We start from the raw sequence: 26,611 nt of genomic DNA, 5'->3' as shown, positions 1-26,611 counted from the left end.
CTTTAGCTGTAGCCTCAGCTCGTATTGCATTCTGTTCATGCCCTGCCCTTGCGCGATGTGGTCCATGGCGTCCCAGCTGTCATGGTGTCGTGTAATTTGTGAGTGAAGACTCCGGCTGCAAGGACGACGGCGATGATAAGCATTTCGGGGACGACACTAAGACAAACGGTGATGGCCAAGGATGTGAGGAAGCCAGAGCCTGGGTGATTGATCTTCAGCTGGAGGTATGCTACACCCCACCCAATGCGGATCGCAAGAAGAGGTAGGCTAAGGAAGCATGCAAAGAGGAGCTGTTAACGCACAATATTAGCCCTTTCTTCAGAGTCTCCGGTAATGGTTTCAGGCCCAGACACTTACCACGTTTCTGTACCGAACGACAATCGCATCAACATTCTGGGGGGGCTGGCGTGATTGCACCAACAATGATACAGTCCAGGCAACCAGGAGACCGTAGGCAACGCAAGAGATGGCCGAACCGACATCAAGTTTTGTCTTACTCGAGGAAATGTTGTCGTTGTCTTCGAGGTTAATGATGGCAACAATGATCAGAGCCATCCCAGCGAGAACAATGCCATGGAAAAGGAGCTCAAATATGGGGTCGAACTTGGACTGCGATCGTTTGTTTGTGGCACGTTTTCTGGTTGTCACAATGAGCTCTTGAAAAGATGGGCTCGAGCAGGCTGGTTATTCAACTCACACTTCATGGACAAGTCCGGATAGTGCTAGCAGCAGAGGAGAGATGCCGATACTGTTGAGGATGGTGACGGTTTCACCGTTTTTGTCTCCATGTACCCCGATGGCGCCCGTGACTATTCGGAGTACACAGAACAAATTTACGTACCACCATCCGAGTAACCCGAGCCTCCGGTGCTTGAAAAAGCAGAAGACAGCAAATTGTACGAAGATGCTGTAGACGACCAACTTCGCAGTAGAGAGTGCATCGACCGCCATGACTGTATGTTTGGTGTTGCTGTTTGGAGTGTCGAGCCGAACCGAAGATCCAAGCGGTAGTGGCAAGGGAAAGTATTTGGATAATTCACAGGGTACTTGCTGGTTTCAGGTGACGATGAGATTGATTGTTTTAACATTGACCACATTGCAATCGGCGTGAATGAGGGCAGATATACACACTTCCTCACCTCCAGGCTAGGGATATCTCTCTCCTCAGGGTTGAATGAGCGGCGGGGCCAAGGCTAGTCCCGAAATGCACATAATCGCGAAGCTGGTGCTGCTCTCCACCAGACTGCGTCATCCGTGCCATGACTTGAAAAGCCAGCATCGTATCTAATTTAGATCTCTGGTGTCGTGATTAGCCAAGGGCAGCGGCCACCATGAGGCTGTGGTGCGTGTGGCATAGACCTGTGAAAACTAGATCAATGCGGAATGCGTGTCGATCTGTAACATGGCCGCAGAATATTCCAAGATTACGCTGTTTCGGGAGTCGTTTGGGAACAGGGGGCGGCCTTGACGCGACCTCATAATCCACTCGTGGTATCGTTCGCGTAATCAAATGTACGAAGCCGGACTATTTCGAGTTAATACCACGAGACCAAATAGCCCTCAAGAAACTCGACCGTCTAGTATTGCGGATCTTCCCGCTTACCTGTGCAGGTGCCCAAGCCTCGTGAATACAAGAAAATGGCGGTTACCTAAGTGACTACCGAGGCTTCTCTGTGCAAAAGATCGCCGTAAGTTGTGGCCCAAAACCACAGGATGAACCACAGGATGAACCACAGGATGAACCACAGGATGAACCACAGGATGAACCACAGGATGAACCACAGGATGAACCACTGCAGCCCACAGTTTCTCGGAACTTTCGACATGTGTGGCGTACTTCAAAGGTTTAAGGGACAATCCCTTCGATACGAGTCTGAGCACCGGTCGCGACACAAGAAACTGTCGCATGCTTCGAAGGGAAACGCGTTTTCGAGACACGACGCTCCTTTGCTCGACGAGGTAGTGACTGCTTTGGACGACCTAGCGGTAGATTTCCGAACCACTTTCGCTATCTGCACTTACCTGAAGTACCGGGATCTTCTGTCTAAGATGTTTCATGATGATTTGTTCGGTTCGCGTTCTGTACAGATGGCAAATGTAGCCGTTGCGGACGCGGTGACATTCTACTTGAGATTCAAATGAGGTGGAAGTTGTCTAGGCAGGTTACCCGAGAGACTCCCAAAGACCCCAAAGGACAAATTTTGTTAGTGCCTTATTCAGCATCTTACTGTATCCTTTTGCTCACCACATCTTCAGCCTTTCCCCATGTGCTCAATCGTCGCTTGGTCGTGATTCATATGGATTCCCGTCACGATACTGTGTTCGTGATGCTATCCCAGTTGTTCTCGTTGCTGGCTGGGTTTGGATCCTTCTGTGATGGCTGGGCGCGGTGATACAGGTTCGTCAATATGCATCCAACCCACGCGCACATATCTCGACAGAGATATTTACCCAAGGTGTGGAGCACATGAAAGCCACCGCTTCTATCCGGAAGCCACTGGGCGAATGATACGGCGATCGGATTGGTTGACTAGACTCTGAGTCTGTCACATCATCCTTAGCAATCCTGTAAGTCGCGAATTCGGCAGAGTGACCCAACAAGCTGGGAGATCGCTGCTTAGACAGGCGATCGCTTGTTTAGCACTCTAGGTGGTCTTTTTATTTCTAGAACCATCACCCATGGTAATGTTTTTCTCAAGCATCGGGGCGAGTTCACATTCAGCTCCCTGACCGCGAAGAAAGCCAGACGACCATCAGATCCTCTTCTTTCCCATGGTGGCCCAGCATTTTGCTTGAGGATGGAAACGTCCATACGGAACAATTACGATCGCACTTCAACTGTTTCCCAATACACTGATTGATGAACGGATGCAACCACAACCCAATGCAGAATGAAGCTTCCAGATGGCTATGTAACTGAACACCACTGGGCATGGTCGATGTCAGATCCGGCGGCACGATCGCAAGAACCTTCGACGTGGGCGTGGGAAGAGTTGGACGGCACATATCTCCTGGGTGACGCCGCGAAAGAAGAAGCTCATTCCTTGGAGGAAATACTCAAGGGTAATATACTTGCGGGCTCGACAAGGGAAGCGGTAGATGGTATGAACAATGACCTTGGCGTTGGTTCGAACCGCGACAAGTTCGGAGCTACCAGTACGCTCAGCAGAAAGAGTCCAGGTCGGCGAGGCCAGCAAAGCTCTGGGGATGTTGTGCGGAAGGACAAGGAATTGACAGTCGATGCAGACCGCAGCGTCCAATCGCAGCGGCAGGACTACACTCGCACTGACTCAGAATCGTCTATTGATCAAAGCGAGAAGGAGAGATGCGACTGCACCGAGTGCAAGTCTCGTCGATGGCGTGGTGACAGCACTACGCAACAAGGCCAGGGGGTTAGCATCAGGGATCGGCTGAATGGAGTATCATTTTGACGGAGAAGTTGCATGCATGCTGTCCTCTCGTAGGAGCGACGTGGTGAAGGTGACCATTCTCAGACACTCAATGCGTATGTCGTATCCCGTACCTCCGTTCTCGTACTCGTACCTGGAGATGGTGGTGCTTCGGCCCGTAGCAAAAGCCGCAAATTGTCCCTCCTCGCAGAATGTGCCGATTCGGGCAAGCAGCGCGGGAACCGAGGTCGCTCGCCAGCAATAAATGAGCGACTTTGAGACGTGCACATGAAGGGGTCATAGATCTGAAATTGTCGACCTGGCATCTTCTCTGTCAACGCCTCATTGCGCCTTCATCCGCGTATTGTCGCATTGCGAATCGTTAGCCATGGAAAGGGTGTTGCCTGGCTGAGTTTTTCTCGAGATCTGCCACTCGCTCCTGTTTCACGCCTTCTCTTCGGGACACGGAGCACTCAAACGCTCCGGCGGCAGACTGCGTCCTTTAAGCACAACGCTTCTTCTTCGAGAGTCTCCCTTTGTCAATGCTCACTGATTCTCTGTAATACTCCTACGTTTGTGGGTCGTTGTCTTGCGCGATACGCTGTCGACACAGTACGACACCTCTCATCGCCAGTGACCTCAAGATGCTCCAATTTCCCGACTTCACGAGCACGTATCGCTTCTGGGCGCTGTCTTCTTCGTCAGTGTCTATATTGCTCGTCAGGTTTTCCCCCTCTTGGTCAATATCTCATTCTTACCTCTGGACATTCGTCTGTATATTCCTTCTTCACGAACTCGTCTGGTCCACGTACAGCATCTTCATCTACCCTCACCTTGTCAGTCCCCTTCGACATGTGCCGACCGTGCCGGGTGGCTCATTCTTCGCTGGTCAATGGAGTGTCCTGGTGAAAGAGCCATCAGGTGTTCCCCCTCGACGGTGGGCAAATGAGATACCCAACGATGGTCTCCTTCGCTATTTTCATCTCTTCAACCGCGAACGCCTGCTCCTCACCAGCCCCCAGGCTCTCAGTGAGGTGCTGACCACGAAGAGCTACGACTTCGTCAAGCCAACACTCCTCTTCACGGGACTCGCCCAGATCCTAGGCATCGGCATCCTCCTCGCCGAAGGCGACGACCACAAGGCGCAGCGCAAGAGTCTCATGCCGGCCTTTCACTTCCGCCACATCAAAGAGCTCTACCCGATCTTCTGGTCCAAGTCGCGCGAGATGGTCCAGTGCATACAAGCCGAGCTGGATAAGGAGGAGTCGACAAATCCCAACCCACGCGTCGTAGAAGTCAGCGAATGGTCCAGCCGAGCGACACTCGACATCATTGGCACCGCTGGGATGGGTCAAGATTTCCGCGCTCTCCAAGACCCGGACAACGAGCTAAACCGCGTGTACCGCTCCGTCTTCCAGCCCGACCGGACCGCGCGCATCCTGTCGGTTTTACAATTCTTCCTCCCGCGTATCCTCATTCAGAATTTACCTCTCGCGCGAAACAGGAGCGTGCAAGCCGCGAGCTCCGTCGCACGCAGCACGTGCCGCCGGCTCGTGGAGCAGAAGAAGGCGCGCATGGCGAACAAGGAGCCGATGGAGCCAGACATCATCTCGGTCGCGCTCGAGTCTGGCGGCTTCACGGACGAGAAGCTCGTCGACAACATGATGACGTTCCTCGCCGCGGGGCACGAGACGACCGCGTCGGCATTCACCTGGGCCGTGTATAGTCTCTCGCAGAACCCAGACGTGCAGAAGCGACTACGCGCTGAGATCCACGCGCATATTCCCTCCGTCGATGCTGCGAACATCACATACGACGTCATCGACAACATGCCCTACCTCCATGCCGTGTGTCAGGAGACGTTACGCCTCTGGGCTCCCGTGCCGCTGACGCTTCGCTCAACGGCTGTCAACACGAGCATCCTGGGCCAGTTCGTACCGAAGCACACGACCATTATCATCGCCCCGTGGGTCGTCAACCACAATGTGACGCTGTGGGGCGACGACGCCGACAAGTTCAACCCGGACCGCTGGATGGCCGCGGGCCAAGCGAACGCCGGCGGTGCCGTGAGCAACTACGCCTTCCTGACCTTCTTGCACGGCCCGAGGAGTTGTATCGGCATGAAGTTCGCCGTCGCCGAGTTCGCGTGTCTGCTCGCGGCGTTCGTAGGCACGTGGGAGTTCCAGATGCTCGATCCAGATGAAGAGATCCAAATCAAGGGTGGCATCACCGCGAGACCGAGGAACGGTATGAGAGTCGTGGTGAAGGATGCCGGGTGGGCAACTTAGAGAAGACATTTTTACGACTATTTTTTTGGTTCTGGGTATCGAAATGACCACAGTCAAGAGAAAGGCCGTTTGAGAGCTTTGTGGTGTGGTGTGTCTGTGTGTGTCAACATTTATATCTACCTTATATGTGTATGTGTTTTGCAACGCGATGCCCATTTCACATGCAATGACTTCGCAGTGGGACGTAAGTTATGCGACCATGAGAAAATCTAAATCACACCTGAGGTAAAGCTACGGCCTCAACCATAGAAATAGATGTAGCCCCTCCGTACATAGCTCGCTTAATTTCAATAGTTCACACGGATCTAATGGGACGGTTGGGTCATACTTTAAGGTTCCTAGGTACCTCGGGTACAGGTGTACTCGAAGCCGAAACCATGGTCATGTTATGGTCATGCATTCATTGATTGTACAATACATTACACTATACTTCATATATCGCAACCGATTAAAACCTCGCTCGTGCAGACCTGCTCTAGCTGCTGAGATCACTCAACCCACTGCTGCTCTCGTTCCCACCCTCGCTCTCGCTCTCGTCGTCCTTTGCCTTTGGGTTCTTTTTGGTCCCCTTCTGCTTACCATTCTTCTTAGCTGTAACTGCTTCTGTCTTTGCAGGCTGCTTCCCAAACATGTCTCGCAGAGACTTCTGGCCTTTCTCCTTGGCCGCCTTTTTCTTCTGCTCTTCGGTTTTCTTGTCGAACTGCTTCTGCATCGTTTCTCGTTCCTGTCTGCCCTTGTCCGCCAGGTCCTTCTCTAGAGTTTTGAACGTTTCGCCATCCACGTCCATTCCAATCAGACTCTCGAGGAGCTTGATCTCCGTGGCCCATACGTTCTTGTCGTCAATGGTCTTCTTCCCCTTCGGATCGCTTGGATCAGGTCGTTCACATGGCGTCTCGAGGATGAGCGGCAACCCTTCGAACGCCGAGAAGTTCATCACGTTGTGGAAGGCTCTCAGCCCCAGGAAACCCAGGCCAATGTTCTGGTGGAGATCCCTGTGGCTTCCGAGGGGTGCCTTGCTGTCGTTCAAGTGCAGCGCTTTGAGATATTTCAGCCCGACCGTCTCGTCAAACTCTTTCATCGTTGCCGCGAATGCCTCGGGAGAGCGCAGATCGTATCCAGCAGCAAAAGCGTGGCAGGTGTCAATGCACACTCCGATCCTGGCTTGGAATTCTGGCTTGATCAGGTCAATCACGTCGCGCAGGTCACTGAACCGGCCACCGATCAAAGTCCCGTGCCCGGCCATGTTCTCGAGCAGTGGGACGACGGTCTTTGTCTCGGCTAAGGCACGATTGAGATTTCCCGCAAGCCTGGCCACAGCTTCATTAAATGGCGCTTGTCCTGCACCGCCGGGGTGGAAGTTGTAATAACGTATACCGAGAGCTTCACAGCGATGTAGATCGTCTATGAATGCAGCGTAGCTTTGCTCGGACTTCGCCTTGTCTTCGGTAGCGAGGTTGACGAGGTAACTCCCGTGAGGAACAATGTGTTGCGTGCCATCATACTTGTGCTCGAGAAGTGCCGCCTTGAAGGCATCGCGATTGGCGTCTGCAAGTGGTGGATTATCCCATTTGCGCTGAGACTTCAGAAAACAAGCAAATGCATTGCCCCCAATATGAACACAATTTGTCACAGCATTCTCGACGCCCTTGGCCATGGACGTGTGTGCGCCAACGAACATCTTCAGGTTTGTCGCACGAGCTGCTAGAGGGATCATGGCTGCGATACGGTCTGCTTCACGCTCGGCTGCAGTCTTGCGTTTGCGTTTTGGCGTCGACTCTGCGTCTGGTTCGTCCGAATCTTCGGCCTTGTTGCTATCTTGTGTCGTTTTACTCTTGCGCGGACGTCTTGGTTTCGATTTCGACTTCGATTTCGACTCCACGTCTTCGTCAGCAAGAGAACCGTCCAGTACGTCTTCCACTTCTTCCTCTTCTTCCTCAACCTTGACCTTTCTGCCACGGCCTGTTGACCTGCGACCAGTCTTGGTCGGTGTATGGGTGGGAGCTGTGGAGGGCACCGGTTCGTCCAAGTCTTGTTTTGCCTCCTTTTTGCTCCTGGGGCTTCGTCGTCCTTTACTAAATGCCTCCTCTTGTTTGAAACCCGGTATAGGCCCGTCTACTTCTTGGTCGATTTCAAGATGGTCTGCTGACACAATGTCTACCCTGAGCTTTGTCCGAGGGCTCTTCGGGGACAGTCCAGCCTGGTGTTCAACTCCGTTGATCTCCCTTCGTGAGGCTGGGCCACCAGACTCCTCACCTTCGCCTCGTTTTCTTTTTCTACTAGCGAGAACTTCCGTAGAGTTAGCAGCAGGGGCTACTTCGCCCTTCCGAGCCCGGGGCATTCTGTGACAAGTTTGCGATACCGCCGAGTCGTACTCTGTTCCCTCCAGCTCAGTGCAGAGTCAATGACGACTTTTCCCGACGCGCCTGCGATTAGACGAGTCGGCACCAGTGCAGGCGACGTGACCGTCATCCGATCGTCAGACGTGGTAGTTCATATGTTAAATTCACACCGCGCCGAAAATTATGGTCGTCATTTGATTTTCAATTTAATCTACAATAGACTGCGGAGGGCCATGGAAGATCTTCGGCATTTTCTTTACGCTGGAAATTGCAAACAAAGGGCATATGCTCTTTGAACTACTCACAATCTCAATGCTCACATTTCATTTGTGCAAAAGATAGCAACATGGCCGAAGATGAAGTCGTCGACGAAACGTCACAGATCTCGGCTACTGACTCGAGCGACGATGACTCCGAGGAAGAACAGATCGAAACCCTTGTTGCCGGCAGGGAGAGGCGGAGGACCGCAGGCAATCGATATGATAGGGACATGGTACTAGAAGAAGCGGGTGACGGAGAGGATGCGGATGAGGTTGCACTGCTTTTTGCAGACAATGAGCAAGAGGAGGACGACGAGTTCAACAGTGGCGACGATGACGAAGACGCCGACATGTCATCGAGTGACGATGACGACCAAGGACCCAATGCCACGGTCGACGATATGGAGGGCGAGAAGGAGCTTCAGAAACAAGCGAAAGCCGAACGAGCAAGGAAGCGTAAAGCCGATTTGGCTTTGACGAGTGTTGCCGGTCTCCGGAAAAAGCTAAAGACCGATCCTACCAGACCAGCAGCTATCACCGCGCCGGCAAAACCTTCCAAGAAGAAAGAGAGAGTAACTTGGGTGCACGATCCAGATTCTGGGCGAAGTTCTTTACGGAAGCAGACAATTGCTCATCGAGCCGAAACTATCGCACGACTGAAGGAGAGCGAGGCACAAAGCAAGAAGCTTAAAGCGCTAAAAGAGCAAAGAGACAGAGAACGGGCAAAGGATGCCCCAAAGGAGCTCACGCAGGCCGATCGCTTGGCAGAAGCTGCAAGGATTGAGAGACAAAACGCGAAGAGTTTGAACAGATGGGAAGCTCTCGAGAAGAAAAGGCAAGAAGAGCAGGCAGCAAAGCTTGCCGCGCTCAAGAACAGGAAACTCGAAGGTCCTGTCATCACTTGGTGGAGCGCAAAAGCAACCTGGGTTGGACCAAAGCTGAGCAAGATTGGGACGAAAGACGCCGGCGAAATCTTTGAGGCAGGCACGGAACCCAAGAAGCGTGGTAGGAAGTCTAAAGCATTCCTCGAACAACAGGCGGCCGAAAAAGCAGCTCAATATGCGGTACCTTCAACCACGGCAACATCATCAGAGCCTTCCGCGACCTCTCAACCGAAGCCAGATGTGCCAGAAACAGCACCAACTGAAGGACTGCCGACTACGCCGTCACACCCAGATGCGGCTACGCCGATGGAGCTTGATTCGAACCAGCCACCCGAACATCCATCGAAACCTGACCAGAGTGTGGCCTCCGAAACAGCATTACCTACGCAAACACCCTCCGAAACACCTGCATCACCTATGGCCACAACATCGAAACCTTCACCGGCGCCTGGTGGTGACATCGAAAATCCTCATGAAGCCATGGAAGAAATGGCATCAAAACAAGATGGAGCGCCGCCAGCAGTCGAAGAAGACTCGGTTTTGAATGGTATTCAAGAGTATGCAGACATGCCTACAGAAAGCAATGCATCGGGAAGCCGCCATGGGAGCCCTGATCCGAAAACAGCGGCAGAGCCAGAGAAGACGGTACAGATTTCAGACCCGGAACAGGTCAAAGCGCAGACTCGACCAGAGCAAGAAAAGAAAGTCTCCGCGGAGACCGCCTCCACTGACACAGAATTCACCGAAATCAAAACGGCCCAGGAGCCGAGTCTGGAGACGGAGGCAAAACAGACATCAGAACCTCCGGATATTTCGGTCTCCAATCCTGTGCCAAATAGTCCGGTCGGCGGCGCCCCTGTTACGAATATACAGTCTGATCCGCCACAAGCAAGCCCACAAGTCGATCCCCAAAAGACTGTAGTCAAGGTGGAAGGTAGCACAGAAGCACCTCTCGCAGCGGCAGCACCACAACCCGAGCCAACCGTGGAGTATTCAACGCGGAACATTGTGATTTTGGAAACGTTTGACGAGCTTTCCGACGATGGTCGACGTGATTACGCCTTGTTCTACAACAAGACTGTGAAGAAGGTAGACAAACGGGTAAAACATGTTCAGGAACTCTGTCCTATCACAGCCCTGCCCGTCAGATATCGCGACCCGGGCACGGGAATTGGCTATGCCAATGTCGTTGGCTACCAAAAACTCCAGGACTTGAAGCAGCATCGCTATATCTGGAGCAGTATGCTAGGATGCTATGTCGGCCGCGAGGGAGGACCAGTTGCCCGTGGAGTGCCTGAGGGATTCGCGGACAAGGCTTGATTGGTAGGAGTAGCAATGCGATCGTCAGAAGTCGGGACAAGGTGTGATCCGAGAGCCTCAATAGCGTCTTCTCTATGGGTATTCATGATGAAGGACGTTTTAAAGATAACGAGTGGATGATGACGTATGGCTTATGTATGATATGAAACGATATAACCAGATACCAGATTCACAGATTGGCCGACGGAATGATAGTACCGAAGTGGCATTGCAAAGGCTGTGTGAATGATAACGGCGACACCAAAGTCCATATACTATGAGGCGAGTTACGGAGCATTGTACGGATACCAGTCTTCGTACTGTACCTAACTACTGTATGTATGTAGTTAGTTGGTGGAGTGCGATTTTGTAACGGGAATGCCGTCAACTCCGGGGCCTGGACTGGCTCGCCTAAAGCCTGTGGATCTTTAACTAAGGATCCCTTTATCTTCGGAGCGTTGATCGCCTGATGGGCCCTGAAGCGACCCCTACAAAGTTGTATTGAATACCTAGGTAATACAGGCTTATGGGCTGTAACTACCCGGGGAGGAACTCGTCGATTGCCGGGATCCTTCTGTTTACCTGGATTAGTCTAACCAACTTAGTGTTGATCTACCGCCCGCATCGTGTATTCACGAGTACACGAATATGTAAAAGGGACTGACTCATGATCGCATCCAGGCGGTGAACGAATGCAGATTTCTTTGAGTCTTGCACACCACCCGCTCACCTACTCACTGTATCTTCCTAGCCCTTTTTTTTTGCTTCTCGTTCACCGCTTTCTCAATGGGTGACGACGACGCTCTCAAGGCCGGCGCACATGCAAAATCCCCTGCTCGCAGGGTCCATCGCGTCAAGCCTTTGAGGCGCAGGAGTATCTTCGGAGGCGGCGCTGGTGGTGGCGCCGGTGACTTCTCAACTTCTCGCGTCCTCGTTGCCGGCTGCACCCAGGACAAAGACATGGCGGCCACTTTCCTGCAGTACTGGTATGTGTTTGTGTTGTTTTTGCCCTGGAGTTGGATGTCTCAATCAAGCTGACCATTGCCGTCAACTACAGCGCCATGTGCGAGCGTCAGATCTCGCATCCTTCCAACAGTATTCTCTATTGCAGCGAGGCGTGAGTCACAACAAACTCCTTCTGTCTCAGTCTGCTCTGGCCACAAGGGCCACAGGGACGAGTACAGTGCAGATCCTATGCGTCGCTGGATAACTAACACACGCCCGTAAACCTCACAGATGCCGACGTAAAGACTCGGCCAAACCTCTCTCTGCCTCGGCCATGTCCATCTCGTCTCCTCCAGCGTCGCCCCTCGCGGTGTCAACACCGCCTATGCGCGGCGCTGTCAAGTCGTCATCCTCTCCAGAGTACTTCGTCACGTCCTCCCGGATACCCACAGACATCCACCACTTCAAATCAGATCTTGACCCGACGGAATGGAAGCCAAAATTACCACACCGATCCTCTGGCTCGTCTGAAGCGTTCAGGTACCTCAGCCGCTTCCACGACACCATGACCGCCAGCGCGAATGTGGGCGCCGGTGTGGGCGATGTCGCAGACCGTCCTCTGAGCGTGTGTCATAAGAGCACGACCAGCTTGAGCACAATGCCTAGCACGGCCACCACAACCCCGAGTCTCGGGAACACGCCCACGACCGCGAGCACGAGTTTCGACAGCCGCTACGAGTACGATTTTGCCTTTAATCTGCGTCCATTGCCCCCTCGCCAGAACCCGATGTACTCGTACTCGGCGAGCGCCAGCCATGTCAAGGGGATCGACCTGGTCACGCCGCACATCCCGCCTCCTCCGGCTCCTGCTGCCGAAGACTTCTGGGCCAAGAAGAAGAGCATTGTGCCAGGCAGTTCACTCAGTGCTAAGCATGGCGACGGACTCGGTGCATTGTTTGCGAAGGAGACATGAGCACGACCTGTGGGGGGAAGGTTGGCCGTGTCGTTCGTCTCCTGTGACTCCGGCTGGCTCTAGCGATTTTTCTTTGCCAGGTCGGGAATGAGGCAGGTGTAGAAGGACTGGACCATTCATGCTCAGAGAAAAGACTTTCATCACGAACGCTACATCATACTGCACTGCATGCACTGCTCGACTTTCATTCAGCCCCTGATTTTCACTTACGAAGCACGAAATATCCGAATTGTTTTCCCTCTCCTATTCTCCTATACTCCCGTTACACGGAGCACGAGTTATAGTGACCAAGTTGCAGATTGTCTATGTACCTGACCTACACGCTACTGTTGGTTATCTGGCCACCAGATTGCGGATTGCGTCATGTCTCTACAGTTAGATAATCCATGCGAGTCTCCGTCCTCGATAACGAATATGTAATGATACCCCTTGCTAGATGGAAGCTGAACCAATCCAAATCTTGAAGAGCTCCAATCTTATCAGTTTTCATCAGAATCATCATCGTCACGAATACCAACGCCCTCTCGATGGCTGTCACCGTCGGTCAGTACTATTACTAACTAGTTTTCGTTTTCGTTTTCGTATACATGCATGACTGTGATCACGCGGAATGAATGCCTCACACACCTAACTAAGGTAGCTAAAGTACCAAGTATGGGTTACCAAAAGATCCAACACCACATGTGGTCGTAACATGTACATTTGACTACAAATCGAAGTCACAGACATGGATAGCGAGCCGCATGCCGTCTCCAATAGAATTATGTCTCATCGGCGGTGCTCGGCGTCGGATTTATTCAATACACGCAAGGTGGTGGAAGCATTACCCGTCGCCGAGGTACGATCTTGTCGCTCAGTTCGGCTGTATAAAAAGTGCTCTCAGCCAGTGCCCCTGGAAGGGGGGTCAGATACAAAAGCCAACACCACTATTTCTCTCTTACCCAAGACCTCAGAAAGATTCGCCTCTTGGGCCCCAGCTAACCCCAAGGACGCAACGCCCCAAAACTCTCTTTGATCACACCGGACTGGCAATCCAGGTGACAAAGATCTCGGCTAAAACAAGAATGAAAAATCTAGACGTGGTGATTGTCGGTGGTGGGATCGGAGGACTTCAGACCGCCCTGGCCCTAGCCGCAGATGGCCATAGGGTCACTGTGCTGGAGGCCACGGCCGAATTTCTTGAAGTGAGTGGTATTTCGGCTGATATTTTCCCAACAGCTGTTGGATGAACGACGGATGGATGTTACTAAAACTCCGCGGTGTCCAGGTAGGTGCCGGGATTCGCGTCCCCCCCAATTCTTCTCGTTTGAGCCAGAGCTGGGGCGTCGATTTCAGCCATGTGAAAAAGGAGGTGTCCCTGGGCAACAAGTTCGTCGACTGGCGCGGCAACACTCTCCTTGAATGCCCTTTCGACGACGTCAGGGAAAAGTACGGCTCGCCTTACTACTTTCTCCACCGGGCGGACCTGATCAAGGCCCTCACGACCGCCGTCGACGCCAACAAGAAGAACATCACCCTGAGAATGAACAGCAAGGTGGACAGGTACGATTTCGACGCGCCGGCAGTGTACCTCGCTTCTTCGGGAGAGCGAATACAGGCTGACCTGGTTGTTGTTGCGGACGGCATCAAGTCCGCCGTGAGAGATGTTGTCAACGGAGCCCCGATCGAACCGCAAGATACCGGGGACGTGGCGTATCGAATCCTTGTGCCCGTCGAGCCCCTTCTCGCGGACCCTGCCACGGCACGTCTGGTCAGGGAACCTTGGGCCGTCCACTGGATGGGGCCCGAGGCCCACGCAGTTGGTTATCCGCTTCGAGGCGGAGAACTGTACAACATCATCATCGACATCACCCACGACACCGACGTTGGCGCACCGATAGGTCAAGAAGAATGGCGCAGCCAGGGCGACAACCGAGAGCTTATCAGACGGTTTGCGGATTGGTGCGAGCCCGTCCGCAAGCTGTGCGGCCTGACAGGTGTCTATCTGAAGTGGAAGCTCGCGGACTTCGACCAGCTGCGGCGATGGGTTCACCCGAGTGGCAAGGTCGCGTTGTTGGGCGACGCTTGCCACCCAATGATGCCTTACATGGCCCAGGGTGCCGCACAAGCGACAGAGGACGCTGCCACCCTCCAAGCTGCGCTTCGCACTCACGACACACTTCATGGTGCTTTACTGGCGTACGAGAAACAGCGTATCCCGCGTGCGGCGTACGTGGCCAAGAACACGCGCATCCTGCAGGAATGGCTCCATCTTTATGACGGCCCCGAGAGAGATCGTCGGGATGAACTCATGAAGCATGACGAGGAGTCCAACCCGATATTTTGGGCATACGGCACAAGGAAGGACTGGCTGTTTGGGCATGATGCCCAGGTTCTGGCTCCTGAGGAACCAACACCCGAGCTTGCAGGATTGCCTGTGGAAGACGCGAGAATTTACACCGGAGCCGTGGGAGACACTGAGCTTCGTAAGAAGTTCCGAGGGATGCGGGTCACTGTCTAAACTTCCACAGGCAGCTTTAGGCCTTGAAGTTCTGAGTTCCATGTGAATGGACGGAGGGACACTGGTTCTGTATAGGTGTTTTCAACCGTGGCTTCACACTGCAGAGACACGAATGGCTCACGGGGGAGGCCAGGGGGCCACGGATATCACGTGATCACGATTCCGCTGCCGTCTACGTACAAACACAGCAACAGAGAAAGCAGAAAAAAGTCAAGCTTATATATACACAGTCTTCACCATCATACCCACACACACGTTTTGGTTGTGATCAATTCGCTGTTGTACTCGCTCAAGTACTACGCTCTCGGTGACCTCGCCTCCTATCCTTCCCGCCCGTCAGGAAACCCTACGTGTTGTGACACCCTGGTAGGTGGCGCGAAACGCAACACCTAGAACATACTGGAGTGAAAAGTTGAGGATGCCTAAATGTCAAAACATGATCATATGTGGAAAAGAGGGCATCTCTGAACCCAACCCCTTTCATGATAAGTTACAGACCTCGGTGAGTCAAGAATTCCATCCCAGAGGCGCCCGTTGGCTCACTGCCTCTATGGAACCCGGGCTTGATGGTTTGGGAGCCAAACCTGATCTGAGTCGGAAGGTAGCTTGTCCTACCCGACGGCCCGTCAACATCAACAAGTTTGACCTTGTCGGTAAACAAGTCGTTGCCGGGCTTTCCATCGCTCGTGTCCGTAGCGAATCGCGGCAGATGCGCCACGTCTTTAGAATCATACGATCCCAGGGATTGCACCCACATGGCGATGCGACTGAGGTTGACATGGACACGATAGCTGCCTCCGTTTACGGCACGGAGCTGCAGCGCCTTTACAATGCCCGCCGTGCCGACGAGGGCGGCGAGGTAATCGTTCAGGAGGTAGGTTGGTGGGAGCGAAGGGCGCCCATCCCCATAGCGAATTCTGCCTTCCTCGTCCGCGAACCCCGTTGCCGAACAGGCCAATTGGTCGAAGCCGTGGCGCTGTTGCCACAACCCACCCTTTCCCCAGGCGTGGAAGTCGGAGAAGATTAATCCGGGACGAGCCTTGATCAACTCCTGCACACCGAAGCCTTTCTTCTCCAGTGACAGATAGCTCGAAATATAGACATCAGCGTCACAGAGTGCGGCCCAGAACTGCTTCTTGCCCTGTTCCGTGTTGAGCTCACAGTGAGCGGATCGCTTGCCGATGGACGTCTCGGTGTTCATTGTACGCGGGTCCGGATGATCAGGCGTGCTCATCCACAGAACTTCGGCGCCGTACTCGCCGAGGATACGTCCGGCCATTGGGCCGGCAATGACATGGGTGTTGTCGAGAACACGGATCCCCTGTAGAGGCTTCCCAGCCGAGACGTCGAGCTGGTTGGTGAAGGGTTCTGGAGCACTCTCGCCCACTCTTTCAATGTCGACGACGGGGGTGTCCAAGAGTGCCGCGCCTTGAGGTGATCGGACCCACTCTTCGCGTGTCCTCACCGCAATACACGTGCCCCCGAGGCTGCCTATACTTTCCTCCAGCTCGAAGGCGTCCCACTGCGCAACAGCCTTTTCCAAACTCTCGCGTTCAAACGGGGAGTTCAGCACCTTGAGGTTGATGTCTCGAAGGTGAGGGTATGTGTGCAAGAGAAAGACGAACCTGCCTCCTTTGGCCTTGTAGAAATCACTCAGGGTCAGCAGCTTCGGGTCCTCGAGTAGCCGTCGAATGGGAAGCCCGTTAAGGGTGGTGAGGAAGATAGCCATCAACTGGGCTATTCCGGTCTCGACATCCACCTGCACGGGCTCTTCTATCCCCGTCCTCGACCTCCAAAGCCCAGCTATCTCAGTGCCCAAGGCAGCCAGGGCCGCCGCGGCCGAAGCACCCAGGCGATGCGGGCTGGGGAGAACAGGATCATCGCCTTGAATCTCCACGTGTTTGTACGGTTCGGTCCCGAGCTGCTTAAGCAGGTCAAGGTAAACCTCATGGGGAGTAGGATCTGTTACTCGACAGCTGCCGCCCATTTTTTTTTTTTGGTTTGGTTTGTCTTTTTGTGAGATTGTGAGATTTCGAGGGTGGGCGATTCTTCGTTCACAAGAGCGAGAGAGACTACTTGATCGCAGGGCTCGCTTCCGATCATTCTTAAACGGTGGCGTTCGCCGCAAGGGGTCAGCTCTTACCCTCGACTTCGATAGCCCGTGGAGATATCTGCCCAGACCACAACCTGGCCTGGGAGGATGCATCTGCACGCTTTGCAACCCCCTGGGACTTTTGAAAGTCAAAAATCGCCGTCCCCGCGGCGTTTCCATGTCGATCTTCACCTTGGCCTCATGGGTTGCAAGCTAACTAGAGCTCGGTTTCCACACAAGCACAGGCCCAGTTAGGTGGTCCTCCGAGGAACATCGTGCGGAATCATCTGGGTCTACTAAATGCCGTGCCCGGGGGCACCTCGGTATTCTCAGTTAGCAACGCATGTTTCTGGCCCCAGAGTGATAACGAAAGGCTCGACTTCGTAACGACTCTCGAGAAACCAGTACATAATGCCCCGGAGGTGGGTTTCCCGTTCGTCAAAGTTCCGTGACAATGTTCATCCAACTCAAATCCCGCTATTGTGGTGACAGGCCACATGGAGGCCCCCCCCTTTCGCCTGAGGAGTTCGTCTGTTTCTGGCAGGATCCCAAACAGTGCAAGTTGACGCCATTGTTCTTGAACGAACTTACGAAGTGAGCATCACGCCGGTGCAGGACATCAAACACTATCATGCTCAAATGATAAACCGATTCGATGGATTTAAAGACAGATGTTATCGACCTTTGTGATGTCTCCTAGATCAAGATCAAGCTAGTAAGTACCTAATCTGTTGTCTAATTCTAGGCAGTATCAACTGGGCGACTCGTCGAGATTTTCGCCAGGAACGGGATGACTGTGCCTAGATGACCATCATCGCCTGAAAGAAATCCCTCGAACAGATCTGCCGTTGCCCCAAAGTGTTCAATTCAACGAAATGTCTTCGCTAGGATTGCTCGCTGTCGTGGGCCTTTGCGACGGTGGTTTCTAGTACAGATACCGGAATTGCTTGTTCTTTGGCATCATCGTGTCAGCTTTGATGGATTCGTTTACTACAAAGAACATACAAAGAAAAGTTGCTTACTGTTCGGTCCGTAAAATCGTCCTCGTACGCATGCTCGAACCCCTCCATTGTGCCACTTTTGTCGCGTTTACGATTCTCCCAAACACAGCATATTCGGTAGATGAAGATCAGAATGACCGCCACACAAGCCGTGATGAAGACCGCTATGAATCCGGGTGCGTAGCGAGGAGCATCGGACGACTTGAACAATAAAGGTCCAACGATATTGCCTATGTTGCCAGACGAGTTCAGTCTAGTCCACTCCAGGGGTAAATCTTGTCCGCGCCCGCAATATCTCATAGACTTACCGGCACAGTAACCCACAAAAAGTCCCGACGAGGCCAGAGACCTCTTCGTATAGCCTCCGGTGTTGGCAAGTTGCATGCCCATGAGGACGGCGTATGCTGCACTGTTGGCAGCGAGAATATACGTTCCAAACAGCAGTCCACCAGTTGCGTGAGCTGGCAGTCGCCATAGTAGCAAGCACGCAAGGATCGTGCCAGTTTCGCAGATAATAGCAATATAGCATCTCGCTCTGGCCAGTTTGTAGGCGGCATGACACGAGCCTAGTTGGAGTGTGCCGCTAATCAACGTCAGCAACGGCATCGGCTTCAGCACCACTATTCCGTAGAGGAGATGTGCAAAGGGTCTCAGCCTTATGAGCCAGGCCTTACATGATAGCCCCGATCGGCGTAAGAAGGAGCAGTGAGTGGAGCCTGCCAAAGCCCATGTTGTGAATGATGAGTGGCACAAAGGTCGACACCGGCCCATTTGCGATCAGCATCAAGAAAGTTGCGCAAAAGAGAAGCCAGAACTTCAAGTCACTCAACAACTCGATGCCCTGATCTTTCTTGAAGTGGGTATTCCTCACGCCTGTATTGTTGGTTTGGAGACGGGCGACTGCGATATACCTCTCTCTGTCGCTCAAACCCCAGCAACGAATCGGATCAGACGGCATGAAGTAGAGGATGACGGCAGACCACAGCATCGTCACTGCTCCAGCAACAAGGTACATGTAGCGCCAGGGGGAGAGCGAGCCCTTGATGTGCCCTAGACCGTACTGATAAGAAAGCCGATGAGCTCGCTGATCCTGAATTTGGGAAAGTCGCCACAGGTGCTTACATTGATTAAAGGAGACACTATCGAGACGTATCCTGTCGTGCAGTACCATACACTGGTAGTAGCTAGTGTCAGCAAGTGGTCCGCAAAGGAAGGCCTCGACATCCTCACCCCATGCGAAGAGCTTGCTCGTCCTTTTTGTAGAATTGGCCCACGACCATCATGAACATGGGACTGATTCCAGCCTCCAAGAGCCCCAGGAAAAAGCGCTGTGCAAAAATGGTCTTCCAACTGTCGCACGCCGCCGTGCAGATCAAACATATGCCCCAGAGAAGGACGGACACCGCCGCTACGCGTTCTATTGGGAACCTCTGAGCAAGAAGAATTGCAGGATATGCGCCCACAATAAACCCAAGGTAGAAAATAGACGCACAGAAGGAGTATTTGCTCCCGGCTTCGAGGCCCAGGTCTTCTCGCAGCCCAAATAGTGCCTAGTGAGATCTTAGCGGAGGGACCAGAGGGAGAAACAGAACACTCGATCCTACTGCTTGGGACAGCATAGCCTTGTCATAATACTGTTGTTGGAGGAGGATACGTTAGTGAGCGGTCTGTTGATAAAACTATACCATTTTGTTGAGAAACGACTCACCTGCAAGCCATAGGTCGCGCACAGCACAGGAAGCAGGCGGAAGTCAATCTTCCTTCTGACGAGCTTTTCCTCGTGTTGAAGCCATGTCTGGTCGCCAGTGTAGTTTCTCAACACTTTGGTTGCCTCATCACCATGGAGTGTATCGACAGGCGCAATCCCGTCTGGACAAGTTTCAATTGCTGTTTCAATCTCAGACCGAGTGCCGTTCACTTTTTCAGGCTGAACCATGATGGAGGTGTATAGAGATGAGCTTGGTGTCAAGCCTTTTAGATATGACGATACTAGCTAGCCTTGAGCAATGGTGGAATACGCAGTCCATGATATAGGGCGTCTTGCTTGTATGCAATTATTTCAAGACGCAGCTGCAGTTATATGCCATGTGCTAGAGCCGGTCACTCCACTCCGTAAATGTGGGTTTCTGGGGTGCGGAGGTCATCTCGGGGTCAATATCAATAAGCCAGTCTTAAGGCGGGATGAACTCAAAATTCGCCGTGTTAGTTTGACGTTTCCAGCTCTCCAAAAGGACATTCATGGCGTGGGAAGGGTCTGAAAACGCCGTGGCACTGGGTGAGGAGACCCTGGTATGTCGTAGGTCGTTGCTCCGTTGATTCGTCCGGGCACTGTCGTTCTTGAAGAGTGCCTTCCAGCCATTGTCGATTGGTCGATCGGTCAATCGAGCCTTTCTTCATGTCGCTTGAATCTCGCCTTGCCTGTTCCACCATATTTCTCAGACGTCGTTAGCGGACACTAACGTTCAAATTTTGTACAGCATTCGTCTGGTGCCAATGCTGAAGCTCAACCGCTAGGCAGCATGAGACCTTTGTAGTCACTACAGAGCTGCACAACGACATTCAAGACAGGGCTGCTTCCTCAGAAGCTATTTCGGCACTCATTGTCAATCGACCGGCAAATGGAAATGAAGTCAAATCATATGACTGTTGCTCACATCTCTAACTAGCCCAACTGAGATCATCAAAGAGCAACCACTCTCCCACAGGGTCAGCATAATTGGGGCAAGCACCCAGAGAGAGGGGATCCGAGGGGCTATCCGGAGTCAGTTGTTGCGGCCCTGAAGGTGAACCTGGAAAGTGGAGGGCTACTGTCTCATCAAGTCCATATTGCATACCAGCTGAGCGAGACATGTTTTGGCTTGAAGTCTCTTGGCTTTCCTTCTCTAGTTCAACGCCGTGGACAATTTCTTCTTCCCCGACATTATTTGTCACTAATGACCAGCTCCTGCAGGCTGATGAATCGAATGGCTCGAAAAGTAGAAGATCTTCGGGCCTGACAATCATGAGCGAGTTTGGAGACCCGGTAGTATCAATTTTGGAGTGTCTGAGTACTTGGAAATGCTTGAGTGCACCGCTTGAAGACGGCCACCTTGCAGCTAGTTCTTCCAAGGCTTGTTGAATGATCGCAAGGTCTCTTTCCGCCCCAGTCTTCAGCTTGCGGATTTTAGTAGCAACAATCAGGGGAATGGCAGCACACATAGCGTAGAAGCAAAACATGGTGGGTAATCGCTGTACCTCGTCGCGAGCCAGGAAACATTCCAGAAGATTTGCCAGGAACGACGACGCAATGACCGACTGAGAACGTATCCTTTGGCCCGGCCAGTCGGCTCTGTAAAGGATAGTCACTACCGCAAAGTAGATGACGAGCAATTGCCTCCACATGAAATTGTCCGAAGGTGTCGCCGCCGTTGTCAGGTTACATGTTTGCTTTCCACGGGGAAGAGATCTCAGCCACCAGAGCAAGCGATCTCTAATTGCATCGTTCCTCTCAGTAGTCATCTCTTGTCGTCGATACAACTCGCACAGGTCGGCTAGGATGAGGCAAAGTCTTACATGGACTGTGAAAAACTCCGCGTTAGCATCGCCAGCTGCGAAGTCTTGGACAGAAATTGGCTTCACGGCACGGCACAGTCAGCAAGGCTAAAAATCCTTGGTCGCCCCTGGCCAGCTGAGATTTGACAGTCTCGAGCCTGTACGTCGATACGTCGTTGTCAGCGCAAGTGATGGGCGGGAGAGGAGGGGAGGAGAGGTGCATTTACAACCAAAGTCCACCACAATTTGCGTCGGTAAGCGGCATTAATATGACTGCCCGACTCTTTGTGCAGCCCAATCTGATAGGCAATGCCTGAAGCGAAGCGAAGCCATGCACTGCTCGAATCGACTGTCACATCATAAACACTTGCTTGGTTATACCACCCCAGAATGCAGGCAACAACAATGCTGATGATGGGGTTTTGTTCTTTGCCAAAAAGTATCATTGCTTTCACAGCGGAGTAATACTCTTCACAGGAGAACGGAGGCCGTGCATTAGTGACTCGAGCTCCGGCTAGTACCACCGCCTTGGTAAGGATTGTAGGAGGCGTATACACAGTTGTTGGCTTTAACCATCGAAGCTCAATGATAGGCATCAGAGGCAGAGCATATGTCAGAAAGTTATCCAGCAGCGACGATTGCCACGCGACGGTAGGTAGATCAGATGGATTGAACAACTGTATCAAAGCCCTGTCGAGGTCATTTATGTGGACATGGCGTTGCTCTTGTGGCTCGACGGTCTCGGTGCGTTGAGGTGTAGGCATAGGCGAACCGTAGTACGCTTCAAAGCCGAACTGAGCATCAGCGGCAGGGATAAAGGTGGACGAGGCGTTCGAGTATCTCGACTCCTGGCTTCGTATTGGAGTCGTGGGACTGAGAGGCACGTTGCAAACCCCAGAGCGCACTGGCTTGGTCTTCGCACTTGCAGCCATCTGAGATGGCACATGTTCCTCTACCGAAGGAGGATCATGCTTACGCTTTCGTGTTCGAGCTCTGTAAGCACGTCAATTTGCTGGAACCAGAAAGTGAACATTCAGAGCTCACACGCAGCCAATTCCGTACAATTCACAGCTGGAGCATGTCATTCGGCCTTGACCTACATTGCACCGAATCTGTACATAGAGTCAAAGAGTGGTACTATTGGGGGATATAGCAGAAGAAAGACCTTCTTCTGATAGCACGAGCTGCAGGCTCGAGCGAGCGGTCTTGATTGTCGCTCATTGTTGAGCATTGTGCCAGCCACAGTCGATGCAGGGCGTCCGTAGTCCAGCCGCTCCGTGAGACTGAGAAAGCTTCGGGGCTATCGCAACTTGTGGTCGCCTATTCAATATCTCCGTGGATTGTGCTGGAAACTGGCATCGACTGGGTATCAATTTGATCGAACAGTCTGCGCGGGACAAACAAAGCGAACAGACTCTCTCTTGGACTGGGGAATGAAACTCCGTGGGAAATTTAAGGTTGGTATTGTAGCCTAAAAAGGCATAGGCTGCCGTAGAGATATATTGTAGGACACCGCGAGAATCTAGTATGGTACGAGCACCCGGCCAGGGGAAGAAATAGTCGAAATAGTCAAGCGGTGTTGGTTCTGGGGTTCACAATGGCGCGGAATGCCAATATTCGAAGAGAAGGAAACTTGTTGTACTTTCAGTGAGTGAGCGAGAGTGATATCGTTCATCAGAACTTCTCGTAGTATTGGACAGTCCACTGCTGAAAATGGACTCGGCAGTACCAAAGGCTAGTTATATAGGTTACGAGTACTATACAAGTGTGTTTTCGAGTGTGGTTCTGCACTGTGGATACACGAATATCCCCAAGCTGTCTAACGTATCATTTCTGTTGACAACCAACTCCACGCATAGAGGGAATTTTTGGGGGATGAGTATCACACGTGATTTATCGCCCGAAAGCTATCGCTTGAGACGTCGAATTCAGCCTAGCCCAACCCATGCTCGACCTTCTGCCAGGATTTCAGCCTGGTTCAGAATGTCTCTACCTTTTTGGATTCGACAAAATCGTCTTGGTGAAGGCCATCGAGAGCCGCGAAAGGTTGGCCTTCACGAGAGCCGACGACTCTCCGACAGTGCCATACCCAGCCGCGAAGCCCTTCTCCGTTCTGCCTCGTTCCTGCGCCGGTCGAAGTGATGCCTTTCTCGCGCAGTGATTACACTGTCGCCTGTATCACCCCCATGGGGGTGGAGCTAGCCCCCGTCAAAGCGTTACTCGACGAGATCCATCCGAGTCTGCTTGGGTTGCCCGATCGAAACAGCTACGTTTTGGGGGCAATAGGTGGACATAATATCGTGATTGCAGTGCTCCCGGAAATTGGGAATAATGCGGCGTCTGTGGCGGCGACGCAACTCATTAACGACTTTCCATCGGTCCGCTTTGGCCTCCTGGTGGGAATTGGTGGTGGTGTGCCGGATCTTCCCCGTGTAGATATTCGGCTGGGCGATATCGTCATCAGTAAACCGACCAAGACGGCTGGAGGCGTGATACAATATGACTTGGGAAAGGAGACAGTCCATGGATTCGAGCGGACGGGAACACTGGACAAACCACCCCCAGTCTTGCGAGCTGCCGTGCAGCAGCTGGCGGCAGACCACGAACTGGTTGACAGCAAGGTGCCGGAGTACCTGTTGCAGATGCTTGGGAAATGGCCTAAAATGAAGGAGAAATATATCTACCCAGGCACAGAAAGCGATCAGTTGTTCGAAACCACATACGATCACCACAGAGGCGAAGACTGCGTCGACTGCGACTCGTCTCGTGTCATTAAACGGCGACCACGGTCTAGCACCAACCCCGTCGTTCACTATGGTACTATTGGTTCGGCCAATCGTGTGCTCAAGAACGCGGCGGAACGGGACAAATTGAAAAATACCAATTTGGACATTATTTGTGTCGAGATGGAGGCTGCTGGATTGATGGATTCATTTCCTTGTCTGGTCATTCGAGGCATTTGTGATTATGCCGACTCACACAAGAACAAGCAATGGCAGCCGTATGCCGCCGCTGTGGCCGCGGCATACATGAAGGAGCTGCTCTCGGTGATTCCGTCGCGAGACATCAGCAGCGCATCTCATGCATCGGAGGTGACGAAAGTTCCTCGTGAGTCAAATACCTATTGATTTTTTGAAGAGGTGGAAGGCATGATGATTTTCATAAGCAATATGGCAGTGGAATATACTATTCGTTCATTATTTCCTACCTCTCTCCCACAATGGGCGCTTTTGATCATCACCTATTGTGGCAATGGCTGACTGGCATCCAGAAGATCAGTTAGTCTCTTACCCTGTTCACTGGACTATCATTCGTCCAAAAAATCCTCTGTTTACCGGTCGAGAAGAGCTTCTGTCTGAACTCGAGGACATTGCCCATCGTACTGTGAAAAATACCAAGCGTCAAGACCCATCTTGCATCGTGATATCAGGTATGGGCGGCCAGGGCAAAAGCGAGATTTGCATCCAGCTCGCCCACCGTATTCGTCATTTGTGAGTTTCATGTGTCGTGTTTCTGAAAGACCTTGTCACTGAATGTCATAGATTCTGGGGTATCTTCTGGGTCGACGTGAGCACTCCTTCCTTGGCGGAAACTGGCTTCTTGAGTATCGCGAGCCGACTTCAGACGGGGGCACAGACTTGGAAAGGGGCCCTTCAGAGTCTTTCTAATTGTAAAGAGCCATGGTTCCTGATTTTGGACAACGCCGATGATGTGGATGTTGATTATCAACAATACTTTCCGTCCACAGCACTCGGCCTTGTGTTATTGACGTCCCGGAATGCTGAATGCCGGGAATATGCTACGCAAAAGTGGATCGACTTGGAGGGATTACCAATGGCTCAAGCTCGAGAATTGCTCCTTCGTGCTGCTTCCATACCTCGCAATCGACATGAAATGTTGGACGCTGATGCACGGGCTGTGACCTCTCTGCTCCAATCACATCCTCTCGCCCTCATTCAAGCAGGAGCATACGTGTCTCGAGGCCACTGTGTGTTGAAAGACTATCCTAAAGAGTATCAGCGACAACGAGAGCGGTTGATGAGGTTTCGACCATCCCAAGCGCGCTCTCGGTATGGGGATGTCTATGCGACTTTTGAGGCATCTGCTGAAATCCTCCAGTCCACGAACACCGAGTCGGCCCATGATTCTCTTCAGCTGTTGGATGTCATGGCTTCGCTAGGGTCCAGTCGACTGCCACTCCAGCTATTCGAAGCTGGGTGGAACGAGGCTCAAAAGATATCATCGGACCATGTCGACGAAGAGAAATTGTCTCGCTTAACAATGTGGCATGCAGATCATTTACTCCCGCTTATTTCAGCTGATCGTGAGCATTGGGACTCGTTTCGACTTATCGAGGCTATCAATCTTCTCAAGGCCTTCTCTCTCCTCGCGACCGATACTGCTGACGGTGCAATGACGAGTATCTCTATGCATCCATTAATCCATGTTTAGGCGAACGATCGACTCGATCCCAGTGCACAGCACGAATCGTGGGTACGGGCAGGATGTTTGGTGGCGATCTCTTGCGAAGACAGTCATTTATGGGAGCAATACCAGTGGCAACTTAAACCCCACGTGCACGCGTTAGTGTCTTGGGGAACCACCAGAATGTTCATGTCGGAGCATTCGATACCTATTGTTCGTATTTTAATGAAATGCGGGTTGAAGATGTGGAAAATGCGGAGTGATAGTCAGGTGTTTGACCTCATGAACCGGCTGCTGGCTCACCTTGGCGCGGGTCGCACAACAGTTACGCAACAATGGCTAGAGATATATAAGCTGGCTGCCCAGAATCTCGTCGATTACGGCCTTGCTAAGGAAGCGATATCACTCCTGGAGCAGATAGTCACAGTCGAAAATCAGACATTGGCGGAGGATCATCCAGATCAACTAGCGTCACAGCACGGACTGGCGAGTGCGTATCTGGAAAATGGACAAGTTAAGGAAGCGATATCACTCCTGAAGCATGTGGCTATGGTTGAAGAGCAAACACTAAAGAAGGATCATCCACGTCGACTAGCGTCACAGCACGAACTGGCGAGTGCGTATCTGGAAAATGGACAAGTTAAGGAAGCGATATCACTCCTAAAGCATGTGGTTATGATTCAAG

The 26,611-nt window shown here is 52.4% G+C and overlaps 11 protein-coding genes across 11 annotated transcripts; 6 read left to right on the top strand and 5 right to left on the bottom strand.

Moving 5' to 3' along the window:
* Window positions 1-35: 35 nt before the first annotated feature.
* Window positions 36-951, bottom strand: PV08_10114 (uncharacterized protein; the record flags this gene model as incomplete). Its single annotated transcript, XM_016384429.1, has 3 exons — window positions 36-290; window positions 358-637; window positions 698-951. The coding sequence occupies 3 exons, from the start codon at window positions 949-951 to the stop codon at window positions 36-38; spliced, it is 789 nt and encodes a 262-aa protein (XP_016231031.1).
* Window positions 952-2,891: 1,940 nt separating this feature from the next.
* On the top strand, window positions 2,892-3,431 carry PV08_10113 (uncharacterized protein; the record flags this gene model as incomplete). The annotated part of the gene is made up of 1 exon (XM_016384428.1): window positions 2,892-3,431. The coding sequence occupies one exon, from the start codon at window positions 2,892-2,894 to the stop codon at window positions 3,429-3,431; it is 540 nt and encodes a 179-aa protein (XP_016231030.1).
* A 602-nt stretch (window positions 3,432-4,033) lies between these two features.
* Window positions 4,034-5,677, top strand: PV08_10112 (uncharacterized protein; the record flags this gene model as incomplete). The annotated part of the gene is made up of 1 exon (XM_016384427.1): window positions 4,034-5,677. One exon carries the CDS (start codon window positions 4,034-4,036, stop codon window positions 5,675-5,677), a length of 1,644 nt encoding a protein of 547 aa, XP_016231029.1.
* Window positions 5,678-6,152: 475 nt separating this feature from the next.
* Window positions 6,153-8,015, bottom strand: PV08_10111 (uncharacterized protein; the record flags this gene model as incomplete). The annotated part of the gene is made up of 1 exon (XM_016384426.1): window positions 6,153-8,015. One exon carries the CDS (start codon window positions 8,013-8,015, stop codon window positions 6,153-6,155), a length of 1,863 nt encoding a protein of 620 aa, XP_016231028.1.
* Window positions 8,016-8,362: 347 nt separating this feature from the next.
* On the top strand, window positions 8,363-10,480 carry PV08_10110 (uncharacterized protein; the record flags this gene model as incomplete). Its single annotated transcript, XM_016384425.1, has 1 exon — window positions 8,363-10,480. One exon carries the CDS (start codon window positions 8,363-8,365, stop codon window positions 10,478-10,480), a length of 2,118 nt encoding a protein of 705 aa, XP_016231027.1.
* A 765-nt stretch (window positions 10,481-11,245) lies between these two features.
* Window positions 11,246-12,377, top strand: PV08_10109 (uncharacterized protein; the record flags this gene model as incomplete). Its single annotated transcript, XM_016384424.1, has 3 exons — window positions 11,246-11,445; window positions 11,517-11,576; window positions 11,696-12,377. The coding sequence occupies 3 exons, from the start codon at window positions 11,246-11,248 to the stop codon at window positions 12,375-12,377; spliced, it is 942 nt and encodes a 313-aa protein (XP_016231026.1).
* Window positions 12,378-13,441: 1,064 nt separating this feature from the next.
* PV08_10108 (uncharacterized protein) lies at window positions 13,442-14,877 on the top strand (the record flags this gene model as incomplete). The annotated part of the gene is made up of 2 exons (XM_016384423.1): window positions 13,442-13,561; window positions 13,645-14,877. The coding sequence occupies 2 exons, from the start codon at window positions 13,442-13,444 to the stop codon at window positions 14,875-14,877; spliced, it is 1,353 nt and encodes a 450-aa protein (XP_016231025.1).
* Window positions 14,878-15,367: 490 nt separating this feature from the next.
* Window positions 15,368-16,864, bottom strand: PV08_10107 (uncharacterized protein; the record flags this gene model as incomplete). The annotated part of the gene is made up of 1 exon (XM_016384422.1): window positions 15,368-16,864. One exon carries the CDS (start codon window positions 16,862-16,864, stop codon window positions 15,368-15,370), a length of 1,497 nt encoding a protein of 498 aa, XP_016231024.1.
* A 1,030-nt stretch (window positions 16,865-17,894) lies between these two features.
* PV08_10106 (uncharacterized protein) lies at window positions 17,895-19,906 on the bottom strand (the record flags this gene model as incomplete). Its single annotated transcript, XM_016384421.1, has 8 exons — window positions 17,895-17,921; window positions 17,992-18,200; window positions 18,279-18,553; window positions 18,645-19,030; window positions 19,093-19,144; window positions 19,201-19,520; window positions 19,575-19,604; window positions 19,679-19,906. 8 exons carry the CDS (start codon window positions 19,904-19,906, stop codon window positions 17,895-17,897), a joined length of 1,527 nt encoding a protein of 508 aa, XP_016231023.1.
* Window positions 19,907-20,628: 722 nt separating this feature from the next.
* Window positions 20,629-22,433, bottom strand: PV08_10105 (uncharacterized protein; the record flags this gene model as incomplete). Its single annotated transcript, XM_016384420.1, has 2 exons — window positions 20,629-21,582; window positions 21,729-22,433. 2 exons carry the CDS (start codon window positions 22,431-22,433, stop codon window positions 20,629-20,631), a joined length of 1,659 nt encoding a protein of 552 aa, XP_016231022.1.
* A 1,254-nt stretch (window positions 22,434-23,687) lies between these two features.
* Window positions 23,688-25,953, top strand: PV08_10104 (uncharacterized protein; the record flags this gene model as incomplete). Its single annotated transcript, XM_016384419.1, has 3 exons — window positions 23,688-24,609; window positions 24,773-24,992; window positions 25,044-25,953. The coding sequence occupies 3 exons, from the start codon at window positions 23,688-23,690 to the stop codon at window positions 25,951-25,953; spliced, it is 2,052 nt and encodes a 683-aa protein (XP_016231021.1).
* Between the last annotated feature and the right edge of the window lie 658 nt (window positions 25,954-26,611).

Source organism: Exophiala spinifera, assembly GCF_000836115.1.
Source record: "Exophiala spinifera strain CBS 89968 unplaced genomic scaffold supercont1.8, whole genome shotgun sequence".
Taxonomy (NCBI): Eukaryota; Fungi; Ascomycota; class Eurotiomycetes; order Chaetothyriales; family Herpotrichiellaceae; genus Exophiala; species Exophiala spinifera.
Note: the sequence above shows the minus strand (reverse complement) of the source record. Positions and strands in the feature narration are given on the sequence as shown.